Here is a 17,962-nt window from a genome sequence, read left to right as displayed (position 1 = left end):
ACGAGTCCAAAGCTATCGAAAGAGTGCGTCGATGATTGATCGAGTGTGAAGTCGAGATTCTGACAGAGATGCTGCGCATGTAACACGTGTGCTCCCGATGTAGGCGTCAACGATGGCTACCAAAGTTGAATTGACCAGAGAAACATTTCAAATCTGATCGTAAGCCGAAGGAACTTGTCAATTAAAAAAGAAACAATGACGTATTCGTGTTCAAACACAAGCAAACATGATCATGTTAAATTATCAACAAAGTAAAGTGCAAATGCAACTGTAAATGTAAATTTCAATATTTCAGAGTTCGCGATCGACGATTCAAAAAATTACCAGTTTCAACTTCTTCAGCACTGTAATGTTAAATCAACACATAGAAAAGACACAGTTTAAATCATTTATATATGTAAAATACTAAGACTGTAATTTGAATATTAAGTATGAAGTAAGTATAGTAGTATGTAGTATGTAGTTAAGTATTAAGTATTAAGTATTAAGTATTAAGTATATATAAATATGAAATTACGAAATATATAGCTGGAGTGATACCGCATTAGTAGAATATTTGCTGTTGAATTATATTTTATTAAATATTTTTATCATTATTCTAAAGTTTGTAATTTGTATATTTAAACAAGCTGCGAATTTCCTTTTTATAACAAAGAAGTGAATGTTTTACTCTATCGTCAATTAAACAAGTACGATCCAAACTGTATCAGAACTGTAACTGTGAAAAGTGCCACGAAAGTGTTGCTAAATGTGTCACACAAAAATCATTAGAAGCAAATAAGTTTTATCATTGGATTAGTATTGAATTGGCGGTCAGAATTTGATCCCAAAGTTTTCCCATATGTCCAAACATTGCTGTACTTGTGATTGATTAATTTATTACAATTAAGGATTCGACGATACTACTCACGTGGCCGGTTGTTCGCTATCGCTGTTAATGAAATCCTCTAATTGCGAGAAGTCCAGGGCCTCGTTGTCTATGCCTCCAACGAAGTCGCCCCGTCCTAAAACACAAAAGAAAAACGGGGTAAAAAATCATTTAATCATCATGCTCGCTTATCTTTCGATTAATGGATTCTAACTGATAACGAGCCGAGATACCACGATGACATAATTGTCGTTCAAACACAGACATCCGTTTTGTAATAGCCTGCAATAACGGCGAAACAGAAAGTAACGGTTACCCTAATCGCTTGTTTTCTCCGTGAAATGATTCGCTCTTCTGACGTTTTTTTTTGTCTGTTTTTGCTCACGTAACGTTACCGAACTCTTGTGCCATTTATACGATTCGTTTAATGCATCGAGATAATGGTAATAATAAACAAACGAGTGCGTTTTATTGTCAGTTCCGTTTAATCTCCTACCTCTGATTGCTCGATCGTTTAATTGTTTAATTAAGCTGCGATCACAGCTGGCATTAAAATATAGTGTAGAGCGGCCTGTATGATAATAGAATATAATACGTGCAACGCAGAGGGAAATAATCAAAATTTTGATGACCTAAGTTCCCAATTAATTCAGAGCTTCATAAGTCCCGTGTAATTAAACCTTGCTCAGAAGTAAACAAACTATTTAAAATATTTTTTCATATGTCACTGTATAACTAATATGAGATACAACTATCAGTTCTCTATAGTGTTACTAAATTTTTATTTGCAATTTCTAATCATCGATACTTCATTTAAAAAAAAAATAATAAGAGTATAGTTGGGCTATCATTTAAAAATTGATTGTTATAGTGTAGAGTCGTCAAGTTGTGCAGCCGGCTATAATAATTTGATCACCTATTGTATTTTCTCGTGGAGAATAAAACAGCGTTCAATCTGTGTGCAATGGTGATCTCGAGCCAATTGATTTTTCCAAGAACAATTGCTGTTCACTGTTTCTAAAACCATAGCTTGTTCCGGTTGCGTGAGACACTCCACAACGGTGCTAACATTCACACGTAATTATATTCAATCGTTTTTGCATATCCGATCACCGCGTTTTCATTTGTTCTAAATATTCCGCCGCAACCTATATCGAATCTGCACACAATGAGAAATCCCGCTAACCTTTTCAAGAACAACTGTTTGACAATAGACAGAGATGGACTCAGTTTCTGTTCAATTAAGCATACTTTATGTGTGGTTTAATTGAGTCGATGATTCTAAATATATCAAGAGAACAGTGTCCAAATTTGAGTTTTGATATCATGCTAAATTAAGTGTGCACTATCTGCAACACGTATCACGCGATAGCGATTTATTTAACCCTCCGTTTGCTATGCCGGAGTCATTCGTGAATATGTACAATTGTATTCCCATATAAGACAACGCTTTCTCTTCGTCCGATATACGACGAAAGCCGGTCCCGAGCCATCGCCTTATATCGAAGGAAAACTGAAATATCGGCGTGGGTCAGAAATGACTCCGTCATAGGCTTGGAACTCGTAGGACTCCGAGGTTTAATTCTTAAGATTTTAAACGTAATTAATATTTGAAAGTAGCACATAAAACATTTTACGCCGAAAAGTAGAGTAAATTTTCTAATTGCCGAGCAATCACAAAATAAAAAAATATTACGGGTCGTCAGAGACCCAACGATAAACCAGACAAAGGTTAATGGAATAAAAATATTACAATTATAATGCGCTTATCCTAAAAATAATAATATGACATAATAATAATATTATGTATTTAGTACTGATATTATAGTCGTGGAATTGTTTGAAACTCCGTGGATATTTGTTGCTCGATCATTAGACTTATTCGAACGGAAAGACAAAGTGAAACCGCGAGAGATATTCCAGGATAGCGGTCGGCGATTGGCTGCCGCGAATAGTCAAATTGTTTCAACATAATTCCTTTACGTGTGCTCGTCCGACAGACCTTTACGAAGGCCTCGACGTGAGATTCATGCTTTTGCATTTATTGTTCTCACCTGCAACATTCCGATACTCCCACGCGGATATCACTCCCACGGAATACCCGAGTTACCTGCATCCTCATTCTTGCAATGTCTAGTCGTCAGTGGAAAAAAAAATAGATTTTCGCAATACGAATCTTATAATATCTACCACATTCTCATTTCACTCTCAACAACTTTGGAATGTTAACACATAATGTATCATTTTTAAATATTCCTTCTCTTCGTTCGTTAACAGAGCAGAGAATGATATTTGTAAAATAATTAGTTCATTTGGTTATAAAAATAATTATCCCTTCAATATCCCCTTTCCATTTAATATTAAAACAAAATAAATCATTACAATGACCCAATTATAAAATCGTTGACTAGAAATAATGTTTATTTAACCACAGTTATCTGCGTTTGCAATGCGCAAAATCACAGATTTTAAATCATTAAAATTTAAACATAGTTATATTTGCAACCGAGCGAATTTATGGTACAAATTGTAAAGAATTTGAAAATGTTCGAAGTTATTAAATATTTGGCAACTGAACATCGATATCAAGAAAATGTCTAACATAAATAACTGTCACAATGTATTATCACTATTTTGTATAACTAACAGCAGGCTGGAATGATCGATAAACATGCACTCGATCGATTCCAATGACCTTGAAAAGCGTTGCCAAGGTTAATGTCCCGATTGATTATACACATATATTATATCATTTAAATTCAACCAAACAGAAGTTATATAAAAAAGTTACTCGGGACATTAACATTCGTAACACATTCCAAGGTCAATGAAATTGGCAAAGTGTACTTTTTATGTATAATCATCAAATGATCTGTTTCGAACTTTTATTTCGCAACTATTAAACCATAAATGAGGTTTGTAGAGAACTATGTTCAATAAACTCGTTTATTTATGCGTGCAGCGACGGATACAGCACGCAATTGGTACACGAAATAATAGCTGAAAAAAATAATAAAGCCGAAAAATAATAATAGCTGAAAAATTATCAGAACATGCCAAACGTAATTAACCAGTATTAAACGAGGACGTTCCAACCAATGATTTCACGATGTTGCTATTATAAATTACAATACTAAATCAGCAAAAATCATATGATCATGATGCTAGATCGCGAAATAACCACGGTTCGTGACACTAAATCCCAGCGGAATTCTGGAATTAATTATCGAGGTCCTGTTAAGCTGGTAAGCTTTCTAAAAATTTGTTCAGTCACAGGTAGCAATCGGCCAAGCTCCGCACGATAATTGCGCGCAGATCTATACTTCGTAGTTGCCCCGATACACGACGTAACAGAAAATGACAAGGAATCCCAAAAAGTAGCTCGTTTCCTGTGACCGGGAGAAAGGGAACACAGCCTGCACGGTAAATGCAATTCATCGGTAGCCTAATAACTATAGCGATGCCCATGCCATGCCGGTGCACCGTAATGATTCAAGCGTAAGAGAAAGTGCGGATTCATTGAATGGACAGGAGCAAATTTCACGGGCAATTGGACCCTGTCGACGACGCAGTTCAATGAACAAAGTGTCAACGTACAAGAGACACGTTCCCAGGAAACTGCCAGAAAATATCGCGCGGCCAGTGGCACTCGTGGCACTTATGGCAGTTGTCGTCGTCGTCGTCGTCGTCGTCGTCGTCGCGGTGAATGTTGCGACGCTTGTTTTCGATTTACAAGTTTCCAGTTGCGGGGAAAAATGCTGTTCGATCGTGTCGAGAGAAATCTCGCTACGAGCTCGTAAAACCGCGATACTCGTCGCGGACACCGAACACTATACTTCTTCGCCACGAATTCGCCGCTTCGGACCGGCCGCCAGTCTACAAAGCAACCGTTCGCAGTGGTTCTTTACTACCTCCGAAATGTCACCGTTAATGTCTCTCGGTTTGCGAAATAATTAAACAAAAATTCTCCTTTTTATTACCTGAATTAGTGCGAAAAATATTCTCCTTTTTATTTTCTGAATTAGAACAAAATTATATCTCCTACATAAACAAGAAAGTTATGTATTGCCAATTAGTCTCTCGAGTAAATTCAATTTTTCGCCCATAGGGGGTTAACTTTAAAAACGTAGCATTGTTATCCTCTATACCTGCGCGAAGTATGAACGGATAAACGGGTTCCAAGCTCCGCCATCTTGTCACCGAACGAGCGCGGTGCAAAGTTTTATTGAGATTCGCGATTATCGGTTGCTCTCCGCGATTAGCACCTTCGATTAGGCATTAGCCGTGTTTCGCTGAGAACGTGGAAGCAAACTTCTCGGTCGCTGGTTCTCGGAAAGTTCTCGAACGCCGCGAGCCAGTGTTTGGTTACGAAATTACGCGGTCGCCGGTTGATCGTTGAACGTTCCATTCATCGGCAGCCGGGAGTATCCTCGTACGATAGTTTCTCGTCCAAAGTCTTAAAGGCGCCCTTACACTTGGCGACCGCCTTGAATAGCCGGCCGGAAGTAACGAGTTATGACACTTGACGTGGAGGCTTAAACGTTTAAGTGTAGCCGGAGCTACGTGATCGCATTCTGTTCTCCGCGCACACCGGCAATGTTTACGCGCGCCTCGAGAAAACAGCTGGCCTGATTCTCCTGACTGGATCGCGGACCCTTCGCAAATAATGCCAACAAGATCGATTACTGAACCACGTCTAAAAGAATTTCGCGACAATACTACAGTAAGGTCTCGACCTAAGCCGCACGGAGCCACACGATCTTAGTTCAGTTCCCCTCCACTAGGGGGCGTACCCCAAGATGTTCCAGCTCTGTCGGTCTTTGGGTATATCGGTGTGAACCACGACTAATCCAATTGCAAAACTTCTTTATTTTTCATTATTATTCTTATGGGACTTTCGCCAATTTATTCGTGACATCCTTCTGATGAAAATGACACTAAACACGCTATAATTCGAACCGTATGGAAAATTCAACGAAAATTCGCATCCTCCTAGATTTTTTTTTAATAAAAAAAATTGTATTCGATATACAACGAAAGCTGGTCCCGAGCCATCGCCTTATGAGAGAAAACTGAAATATCCGAGGGTTAACAGGTAAGCACTGATTTGACAAAGTATGTTTTCGATTAATGTCTCAGGAGGAAACTTTTCCATTCACATTTCCAAAATCATTGTACCTATCCGTCTTGTCTTCCCGTTGAACGCCTAAAACTTCTATTTGACATTCGTAGATTGAAAGCGCGAAATGAGTACGTAATCTTGATAAGTAGATATAATAGGAACACGTGAGTCATTGTACGCTTACGTTCGAGGAAACGACAGAACCACGACTCCGTAGATTCGCGATAAGGTAGAGTGTCCAGGTTACCGACAAAAATAGGCGAAAAATGGTTTTACTAGCCTCAACTTTTCGACCTTATATGAGAATATTTTTCGCTGGGAAAGGACTCGTTCGAAAAAGGAAGGTTCAATCTAGTGCGCGCTTGGTCATGAGCTGACGAGATTATGCAGATATTTGGTGATATAAGCGTTAGAAGTGGGCCAAAAATTGACGATGTGCATGCCGTGGAATCCAAGCATTTTTACGCCATTGAATGAGTTTTCAGGATGAAATAGAGAGTACGGCGCGCTAGAAAATATCTCCAGCTACAAATTGAGCTATATTTTGTCTTGATTCGCTGCGAAATAAAGCGAAAAACTTGAAGCACGTTTCTGGCGTCAGAATTCATAATATCGATAATAACAAAGCAAAAAATGTGATAAGTTTAGACACAGACTTAAAACCCGTCGGATCAATACCAAGACGGATCTTAAGTCAGTGGCTGGAGGCTGTGAATGGAAATTATACAGCAGTTGCCGACGTGCTGACTCTGCAAAAGTCACGTGACTACTCTTGGCTCTTAAGGAGATGAAACGAATTTCAAAACTCCGGAACGAGGAGAGCTCTTCTCTATGAAATGAGTAGTTCATGGCGGGCGAAATATTAATATGCGGCTGCCGTCCGCAAAGCCCATAGATAAGGGCAAACCAAGGCCACGCATTGGAACAAGTTTAAAAGAGAACCTGTTTTCTTGTAGCCGTTTAGCAACTTCTCCGATCCTCTTCCTGAAAAAATCTTATAGCAAGTGCGTTCAAGAATAATTGACACTATTCGTCCAGGAACGCGGCTGCTCGAGCACACTAAGTTTCGCTGTTACTGTCATGCTTAATGTCAAATTGTTAGATAAATTATTTATATTTTGATCAAAAGAACCCGAGATGCAGCGATAACTCGTCATCCCTACTTTCAATGAGGTCAGGCGAACTGCACGAGGAATCAGGACCATTATTTTAATCGACCCTGTATAACTCGTCTCTTATTTCGGAAAACCGGTTACAGGAAGAGCAACATAATAAATTTTCCCGCTAAAATGGTCTCTCGATTGGTTTCATAAATAGACGTGGACGGAAAAATCAAATTGAGAAGAGAAAAACAACTGTAATATACTCGGTGCTCCAAAATTCACGACTTCTTATGTAACAAAGTTTTTCACTCTGTAAATCGCAAAATTAAATTGTTAAAGACTCTATTCTTGTACACCAGCATGAACGATTGGTTACTTTCAGCATTGAAATGTCGAATGCATTTTAAGTCGTCATTATTGAAAAGTTCCTTACTGATACAACTATTTTATAATTTTTAGAGTAGCTAGATAGCTTCAAAGAATATTTTCAAAATTTTATATCATAATCATGCTGAAAGATCTTTCCCGCAGGAATATTCACACACAAAAATCAAAAAGATCTATGAAAATATTGATAAGAAAGCTAGAATTAGCTTTCCACTAGCACGATCAATTTTAGCTGAAATTTTTGCAACACAACTGTAATATTTTGCTAACAAATCGCAAATATCGAGCAGGGTGCATGTGTTTAAACAAAATTTTCTTTAAACACCTAATAAATAAAATTTTGATCTGTAAAGATATTAGAAAAACTTAAAGATAGTGTCGTATAATTCAATGAACTAAGAACATACTTTTTTAACTTCAATTCCTTAAAGTTGACTTGCAATATTTGCAATTTCTAACAGTCGAGTTAGAAGTTTTTGATTTTGCACAAGAACTGGCAATTTATTTGAGTTCCCATTTCTTGCTTCGTGGGTCGAAGCGGACACGGATAATTTTGAAACACCCGGTACACTGTCCCGATCGTTTGCACGCTTACATAGACGTTTTGCAATACGCAGACGCGTATGTCCAAGCGTTTCTCTTGTTTTTTCTTGGCCGTGTCTTTAGGAAAATCCCGAGGCGATCATCGAAGGTGAAAGAAGACATAGCCACCGCCATCACGTGAGAAAAATCCCAATGCGGCGTTGGTCGTCCGAACAAGACCGACCAAAAGTGATCGTTCGTTTCGCATAACTTCGTGCGAGATGATTGCGAAAGTTTGCGCCCGATTTGAAAATAAAACACAAGCGAGTACATCCTTAAATAATTTCTTAATCAATCGTATAGTCGCCACCATTTTCTCTTGGCTTCCTTTTTCATAGAAACTGCGAGGTTTTTCAAATAATTTAAATAATTCATTAATTAATCGTATAGTCGCCACCATTTTCTGTTGGCTTCCTTTTTCATAAAAACTTGCTTGGTTTTTCTTCAAAGAAGGTCTCGAGGTCTCTGACCTTTTGCAATTATCTGATTCTACTTTCGCATCACCGACCAGTACAATTATAGCATTACAGCATCTCGTAAAAATTATGTTACTGATATTTATTCATTCTACATCTGTTCTGGTTTCAACACTGCCATGACAGAATTTATTTACATTTGTTCTGTTGCACTATATTACTAATTACGGATACAAAACTGGATCATTTTTTATCTGTTTTTTTTTTTACATTTTACAAGTATGATGTTAGAAGTAAACACACACACATGATAATAGCGTTTGAAGAAACGAAGACCTGACTGTGTCAAAAGAAATCCCAAGAACACGTCACTATGATTTTCCAAATCTACAAATTAAGATCTAATAGACCGCGGATTTTTCTGCATTAATTGCAAGAGATCAGAGTTACATGGAAAATTATTTTCTTCCTCAAGAATTTTAATAAAAAGATCATGGCTGTGATGAAATCGGTGGAAAAGCATTCTTGGAAAAGCTGTCGTTAAATCCCAGTCGCCATTTTGAAATGGTCAACCGACTCGAGGGGGTATATGCGCGAAGACCAATATGATAAACGCGACAGAAATCCGAGGGGCGAATTATGGCAGTGGTTGGGTCGTTGCCAACCAATCCCTCTTCGAAGTATCGACCAAACACCGCCCCTGGTTGCAGCAAGATGGACTTGAATCTGAATATTATTACCACGTACAACCTGGCCGGTGAACTAGAATTTTTGCCAGGGCTCGGAAGAAACAATTATGTTTCTTTTTTAGACAAATTCTGCTCGAACATCTACGTTTCCTCCCTATTCAAATTTTATGGAATACACGTTACCCTTAGGAACTTCTTCAAAAAGATTTCTTCTGGAACAGGTATTTTAGAATCTGTATGATAAAAGTGCCATGGGAACGAGTTAGTTTACAACGTCTATCAAAATGGCAAATAATAAGGGAACATATGGTTTTCCATAAGGGACACATTGGCAAAATTCGAGGCGTAAATTCTCTACATAAATACTGGAAATAAATTACATATTCGGAATGCTGCAGGTACAGTAAAATGGACTTCAGTCTGAATATTATTATTATTATGTAGAACGTGGCCAGTAAACCAGAATTTTTACCAGGGATCGAAATGTTACACAGACTGCAGATTTTATGCGTTTATGACAAAAATGGATAGGTGATTTAAGATATATATATATATATATTTGTTTTATTTATTTCATATTTTCATTTATATATTTTTTATTATATTTTACATGTATATTATTTTCAACTTATCAAAATTATTAAATAAAGGCAGGAATTTCTATTTGGCTCTCGTTTCTTGCAATAGATACAGACAATTTTTATTTTGCATAAAGATCCGCAGTCAAATAATTACTACGTATTGTACACATATGTACATATACCTATGTATGTGTATTGCGTAATGCCTATTACATTTCAAATGACAGCAATAGCACTCTTGCATTTTTCATGAAGGCTCGCAGTCTAATAATAACACGCTTAAATTAGAAAATTAGACAAACAAGCGTAATCTATACTGTGTACGAAACTTTTTTATACTATTTGCGTCTAAGAATTGCTAATGAAAAATTCTTTTCTTTTGAAGTAATAAATTTGGTAGTCGTGTGAAATACATTTTTCTGGAACCGCGATGAATAAACGAATGCTACAAGAACCCGAGTATGGCAACGCGTTTTCTGGTAATGGTCGGCGTTGGAAACGGACACTGGCCGATTTTGAATGGCGAAAAACCGGGAGCACGGTTCGCGAAAGTGCAAAACGGGCGAAACATCCACGTTCGTCCGTAACAATTTTATTGTCTCCGGCAAAACGGTCGCGTCGGGATGAAGCATGGAGTAACTTTCTAAGATAAAAAGGATTGTCTTTTTCCACGGTGTGGCGTACCATCGACGACGAGTTTCACCGAGTTTCTGCCTTTTGCGTAATAATTACATTGTTATTAGGAACAAAGCAAAAGGAAGTCGTTAACGACCCGAGCGAGCCATGATAGCACATTAAATCGGTCGACTAAACGGCTCATCGTGAAATTATAAACGATTCTTCGTCTGGTATTTTTTCATGATATTACCCTACCGGTAGTTTGTTTAACGATTTACCACAAAACCTGTTCCCGAGATTGATAAAACTACTGATCCACTAATTCGCAAGAAATAGTGACAACAAGGTTTTCCTAAGGTTTATATATATTTTTACGAACGCTATGAAATCTCCGGTACAGAAAATAATACTCTGTTTAATTTCATTATTTACACATTCATTTATACAGCGCAGTCCACAATATGTAATACACGTTACCATTCTTTATGTCTTCGCAGTGTGACTTTCGTAATAGGCATCTATGTTTTTTTTTTTTTTTAAGAGTTTAGTAAATTGAAAATGAAGGACCGGATTAGAATATCAATCGCTTAACATAGTTGTCAGTAGCTTAGACATTGCCATGTGTATTCATGTTCACTTGTTTTCAAGACCAAGGTATATTTTCTTTATTCTACTAAAATGTTCAGTATGTTGAAGAAGAAAGATGCAGAACTTGAAGTTGAAGAACAAAAGCTGCCTTCAGAGAAATGACTTGACTAATACGATTTTTTTTTTTTTTTTTTTGTAGAATTATTAACGAATATTTATCAAAGAACTAAATTCCTTTAGAGTGCCACAGTTTAGGCGAAACGAAGCACAGGCAACGACGTTATCACTTTCGGCCATCAAACCTCCGCCGAATCATGTGTATTAGACCTCGCTTCGTGCACACGTTATAATTAGTGTTGATGGTGTAACGTTGTTACGTGTTTACGTAAGTTCGTGCGCGAACAGTTTAAATCACGTTTGGTCCATCAAACGCGCGTAACCTTGACTTCGCGGCTTCAGATTCGATCTTTTTCGACTATCGATCTACCTCGGGACCGTTCGAACGCATTATTTTACTCAGTCAAGGTCCTCGCGTTGAAATTATTCTACGTATGTTACCAGCCGGTGTCACAGACCACCTCTTCTGTCATTTATCAAGTCAAAAATTCAAACGATGAAAATGAATGTTAATCGATCACGCTCGCCAAAACCTTGTCAATAGATAGCGGATTTAATGCGTTTATGACAGTGATGAATAGGCGAAATATAAAGTTCTGACGACATTGCAAGAGCTTCAGAATAGCGTTGTTGAATAGAACTTCTGTTTCTGAAAATTCCCTTAAACAATTTGCTTCCGCGTAAAAACCCGCCGTTTATATTACTTTATTTATACAGCCTTATTCTCATAATTTTGTACTTTGATTCTTCTTCTATAATAGTGTTTAATAATCCTTGAGTTCTGCTTTTGTCATGTTTCTTAATTAATTTCCAATTTATTATTGAATACTATACTTGTTGTACCACAGATCTTTAAGCAGATTTTACACATAAGTATTAAGCAAATTAGTTTGCTTGGAATTTATAGATTTTAAACGATCTGCAGTAATTATTTCGACAAGTAAGACAGAAACAAAAATTGTTTATTTTTGTTATTGTTTATTGTTTAATTGTTTGTTTGTTTGTTTCTTGTTTATTTTCATAAATTTGTTTCACATTAATTCGTGTATTGCTTTTTTGTTATTTTTGAAATATTTAAATGAATTCAATGTGTCGGACAATAACACCATTACTGCTCATTATATTTTATTATTTTATAGACTCAGAGGCTGGAGAATTTGAAACGAAAAATATATATAAGTCACGAGAGCAATTTCTGCTGGCAGAAAAAAAATTACGTAACCAAAACATTATTGCTTGCGTGATTTTCGGAATAATTACCCCGCGATCAGGAGACAATTTTGCCGAGAATTTGCACAGCAGACAAACAACAACGTTTACTGTAAACGTAACTAATACGTAACAGAACCGTTGGGTTTCGCCGACACTAAACAACGCGACACGTGTATCTGGTAATAGCTTGCACGTGTTCATCCCGCTCATTAATAGAATTTCGTCATTTATTATAAATCGTTGACTATTGTATTGTACGTGCAGACATACAGTAGGCAAATATAAATTTTCTTTATTCTCCTTTGAAATTGTTAAGAAAAAAAGGCTCACAGTTTTTTGGTTTGATACTTCTTGTTTGAGATTTGTTCGACTCGGTGCAAAGTAGAAACGGTCAGCCTCGGTCAGACACGTTCGCACACTCGAATATAAGTATGAAAACTATCCTGATTTTTATTATCATGTGTATCTAAAATTCGAATATAAATTGATTGTAACATTTTTAGTTAGGATTCGGTCTAGCTTGCATGTTATTGCATAAGTCTGTGTATTACTTGTAGCCTCTACTTACAGTAATTTCATCTGCACAATAAAATCAAATACAATTTTCAGATTTTCCCGTAATCCAAAAGTATCGGTGAGTAGATAAATTTTTCTTTACACTTTCGTTTTATCTTCGCGTAAAGAATCGCGTCCCTCGCTATGCTTCTCATCGTGACCGCACCCTGTACACATTCACTGTCTCACACAAAAGTAAAACAATACAATAGAGTTGCATCATATATTGAATCACTGGTGTATTATAAGCTTCTAAACACCTGCATTAAACTCGGTTCACCTGGAAACACATTTTACAATATTTTCGTGCCACCGAACAGTCGATCCAATAATTAATATTTTTGTGAAAACCGGAATAAGAGAAAAATATAGTCTACCAGCTGACAAATTTCTTATCGTATTGCTAGAAATAATATTTTGATTGAAGCATAATCGAACTTCTAAGTGATGTGTCGGTAGCTGGTATAGTGATTTCAGTTCCTAAACACGTGTTGGATAACATTTTTAAATTGCATAATTGGCGCATTATACTTAACAACTCTCTTAACTTTGTAAATGATTATGAGCGTTTTATCTATTTTCCAACACGTGAAATCTCGAAAGATAAATTACAAAGAATTCAGTATTCCGCGGCTAGCCATTAATATTTATCAATATAAACTTTTTATGAATTCATGAATGCTACAAATGGACGGATATCGATAGTTGTAGTGCATTGGCGTGCAGTGTTGCTGCGTTCTATCGAACACAAGCACGCGAATCGCGCGTAAGTCTTTTACGAAAAAGGAAATTTACGATCATAATGAACATTACGATCATAAAGTCCCGTGTATGTAAAATGCAGGATGAGCAAAAACTTGCCGGGCAACATTGTCGATTTATCACGGTATGTAACGCAGTCGGCGTTACACGAAGATATTTCTCAACGAATGCTAACAAACCGTCGAATAAATTAGAAAAGGCTACCGTATTAATTATAACTGGAGAATGCCTGTGACTTAGACGCGACTCGGTTGATCGGGTCGCAAACGATGCAAAAAGGTTCGCCTTGTGCCAGCGCAAGCACCGCGGCGACTTTCTCCGACAAAGCAAATAGAAATGCGCCGTAAATGGCGGTTCGAGCCGTGTCGCGTCTATGAAAATTGGCTCACTTTCGTTCGGCCTCGTAAAAACGCCTCCGTTTCTCGATTCTCGATATTCCTCCTCGCGGCGAACCGGCAATTATGCTAATCGTTCACCGACGGCAAATGAATAATAATGACAATGGAAACGAAAAGCAACGAGCAAGCGCGTTCGTGTGTGTCCGTCCGTCGCAAACGGTCCGGTTTCAGGGAAACTGAAATTATTGTTTTAGGAACAGTTGCGTTCAATCATTGGAAAAGTTAAAGACTACTGGAAGCGATTGTTTGCCAGAAAATTAAATTGGCCTGTAGACAACAATTCGAAATTTGGCAAGGCTCGGTCGAGTTAATTCGTTTGGAAAATGAAAGACTACCAAGGAAGTGTGATTATTTGTGAGAAAATCAATTTCAGGCGTGGATCAAATTTTTTCAGCTTCCTGCTGGAACACAATAGTTCTAAATTTGAAAAGAATTATTTCGGTTAAATCGTTCGGAAAATTATAGACTGCACGTTTGGAATTAATTGTTTCTGGTAAAATCGATGGGAAACATACGTAACATTTTTTTAATGAAACTTCATTTTTAAGCATCAGAACAATGCAACGTTTATGAATTTATTCATGAACACTGTCAGAGTAAAACTAGTGAACATTGAAAGGTTCTTCAAACACAAAGCTGAAAAACAAACATTTTGTGATAGATTTTCTGGCTATATATTTTTGGTGAGATTTGTTGTATATTGATATTCGAAATCTTTTGGAAGGTTTTTCTTTTGTTGAAACTGATATTGTTTTTATTTGTAGTTTAAGTAAATTGTGTTTTCTATTTTCGTAAATTCTATTTTCTATTTCCGTGAATTCTATTTGTCGAAATTTTTTGTTTCATGTTGGTAAATATTGGCAGTGTTTGGAGGGGTACCGTAACGGTATTGAAAATTAGTAGTCGGAGGAACAATCTCGCCGGCCTTCGAGTGACGGAAGAGCCGGCACGCATTAACATCGTTTCGAGGAGACAAGACTCGATGTTTTGTAACGGGGATGGTACTCCTGCCAGTTCTTGAATTGATGAACGCAAATAAATCTCCTGTTTGATGACTTCATTCGCGACAAATCTGCATATAAGATCAACAAAGACGAAGACGGATCTTGCGTGTTGTCAATAGAATCCGTGATGCAACTTTGAAATATTAATTTTCTTAAGGAATTAAACATTCGTTCGGTCAAAAATTCTGTTTGGTCAATCACTGTACGTAGAAATCCGGTCTCGTTTAACTTCTAGAAATACAAACGGAGGAGTGCGAGCAAGTGAAAAGCCTACCTCAATAATCTTGTCGAACAAGTCTTTGGGAACTGCGAAGTCACTCAAAAAAGTGCATTAATATTTATGCGGTGATTTCTGCAAGACATAATTACATTCTACTAAAGAGAGGCAAATCGGAGGCAAATGGAAACGAAGAAAAATCTGGAGAATGAAACGGAAGTGTGACTGAAATTTTTACTTTTTATTTCCGCAAAGGAACAAGAACTATGCTGTTGAAATTTCAATGATCACCTGTCACTGACAATGTGCGCACGCGTGTAAAACTATAGCTGCGTAATTGTCCACGAAATCGCTCTTCTCAAACAGCTGACCCGTGAGACTCGATGGCGTATGATACCCGGACCGGAAGGGCGTTTAAACAGAGGAAGTTAATAGGGCCGAATCGTCGATTTCACCCCTTAATTGTTGGCAGGGGGTGAGCGCAGCTGCCGAAGTCGCAGTTACCCGCCTAAACGATCGGGGTGCGCGAGCTTCGATGCAACCTTATTTTTTCGTTTTCACGGTAATTAGATGGTCACGGTGGGATGATCGGACCACCGACAGGTGTTACACCCCTTACCTACACGCAATCCGAACGATTTCGAGCGATAAATGTTCGCGACACGTTCTCACCGACACTCCATCCAGACGGGAACCGGTGTCGAAACAGTGTCACCTAATGATCAATCATTGGACTGCGGATTTTCCGATCAAGATTTTCTGATCAAGTCGAGCAGCCGCAATTTAAAACAATAAACGGATTCGAGGAATTTAAGAACATCGATAGGGACTCAATTACTGTGGGAGTACCAATAACTGTACCTATATGAATTATATATATTTTTAAAGCATAATGAATAGTAAAAAGAAGATATTACATTTTTTCCATTAAACTCAGTTAATATGTCATACATTAATATTCATTACGCTTTAAAAATAAGTATAATTAATACAGTAATTGGGTCCCTTACCCTAGATCGGTGTCATCTTATTAAAATTACTGTTTTGCTCCTGTTTATTGTAATCGATGCAAATCATTTTTATTTTGCGTAAATATATTTTATTATTTCTCTTAGAAGATACGCAAAAGTCGAATAAAAAATCTAACGAATGAATTCTACTGAAGGAAATTTTTACATAAACGTATATGGAGATATACGAATACACATTAATTAGGCAATAATTTCAATTACTTTTATCGATTAATTGTTTCGCTGTCGTGATAAATAACAATTTTGACTAGCTGCGACATGCGCGTTCAAATGGTATATATTTAATTTTTATTGACCGAGCAACGAGTTTTAGAGACGCGTATATGCAAATGCACGTTGCAACTCTTTCCGTAAATGAACATTACGGGATTCCGAGAAACGTCAATTAAAGTCAGTTATTGTGCAATAAATAATTTCGCAACAGATAAGTTGCAGTCAATGGTCATAAATTGAAAGATTCGTAAGTAGATTATGTCGTTTAATAAATCGTGCTAATTGAATCTCTCGTACGAAGCAGTGAGAATTACCACACTTGTTTCTAAGAGAAAGATAATGAAAAAATAGTTTCAACAGAATTGATGCAAATTTGCTTATGGTATTGAAACTATGTGTACATCTCTTAAATTTTATATTACTAAGTTCTATTTATTTTAAACACTTATTTTAAACAGTATCTGTTAATCGATTTTCAGGGGCATAAATAAATCCATAATTCAAGAATAAGACGGTAGTAACTCTTCGAAAAATCGAAACCTTTATTATCCCAATTTCTGATATTTAACTCTTTTATTAGTCGAATGCAGCTTCACATAAAAAATGACAAACTTTATGTTTCACATAAAATTATGAATAAATAGTTCAGTCTAAAACCGACCCGTATTTACTGTACAAATAATCTAGCTCTGTAACTAACTTTTTATTCAATTGTTTATTAAAATCTGTTTATTAAATTGACCTGTTAGTTTTGATCTAAAATCAGTTTGTTAAATGAGTTCTTTCTTAATTTTCTTAATAGTTCATTCATTTCAGACTTTTTAATTCCACGCTTCTTATTGTTGTGCGCAAACAGCGGCGTACATTATGCAAAAAGAAAACGCAAATTTTCTAAAGCACAGATTACCCACTTCCCGGAAGCATTCTAGAGGCACGCGGATCTACCGTTTTCCGTTGATGGCCATTTCGATAACAATAAAAAACAGTCCCATTAATAATCGGAGAGAGTGGCGGAGAGACCCATTTCTCCATTGTTTCGTCGGCACATAATAATCTAATTTGCCAGAAGCAGCACCTGCGAACCGTGGTAAACGCGAACGCAGGATCCATTCTAATGGCGACAGCAATTTCGAAATTACGAACGGCGGCCATCGAATCGCTTTATCTTAAACAACAAACGCACAGAGACGCCCATAATCTCGAGGCAATTTCCTATCCGGCGTCTAAAATTGATTTTAATTATTTCGGGTTCTCTTCGCACGCGAAAATTGCCGTAACGTCGCTAAAATGGCGGCGATCGTTCCGCAACGCACGTGTCATCCAACTTAATGGAAATATCGACGAGCTGTTTATGCAATTGCATAACATTACACGTGGAAACAATGCAACGCCACAGCGAGACCATAATTCTACGGTTAAGTCTTAATAAACGCTCAAACTTCCTATCATTGTTCGCCTGTTCGAGACGCAGGAGCGAGAACATGATCCTGAGGTCAGGC

At 37.2% G+C, this 17,962-nt stretch overlaps 1 protein-coding gene across 4 annotated transcripts in view; it reads right to left on the bottom strand.

The window, feature by feature from the left end:
- The window catches only part of LOC143353324 (myelin regulatory factor homolog 1), an 89,305-nt gene that overhangs the window by 17,866 nt on the left and 53,477 nt on the right, over positions 1–17,962 (bottom strand). For all 4 annotated transcript variants that reach the window (XM_076786549.1, XM_076786550.1, XM_076786552.1 and 1 more), the window contains exon 2: positions 911–1,004. In XM_076786549.1, the coding sequence (XP_076642664.1) occupies positions 911–1,004 (94 nt within the window). The remainder of the gene's footprint in view (positions 1–910; positions 1,005–17,962) is intronic.

This window comes from Halictus rubicundus, chromosome 4 (genome assembly GCF_050948215.1).
Source record: "Halictus rubicundus isolate RS-2024b chromosome 4, iyHalRubi1_principal, whole genome shotgun sequence".
NCBI lineage: Eukaryota > Metazoa > Arthropoda > Insecta > Hymenoptera > Halictidae > Halictus > Halictus rubicundus.
Note: the sequence above shows the minus strand (reverse complement) of the source record. Positions and strands in the feature narration are given on the sequence as shown.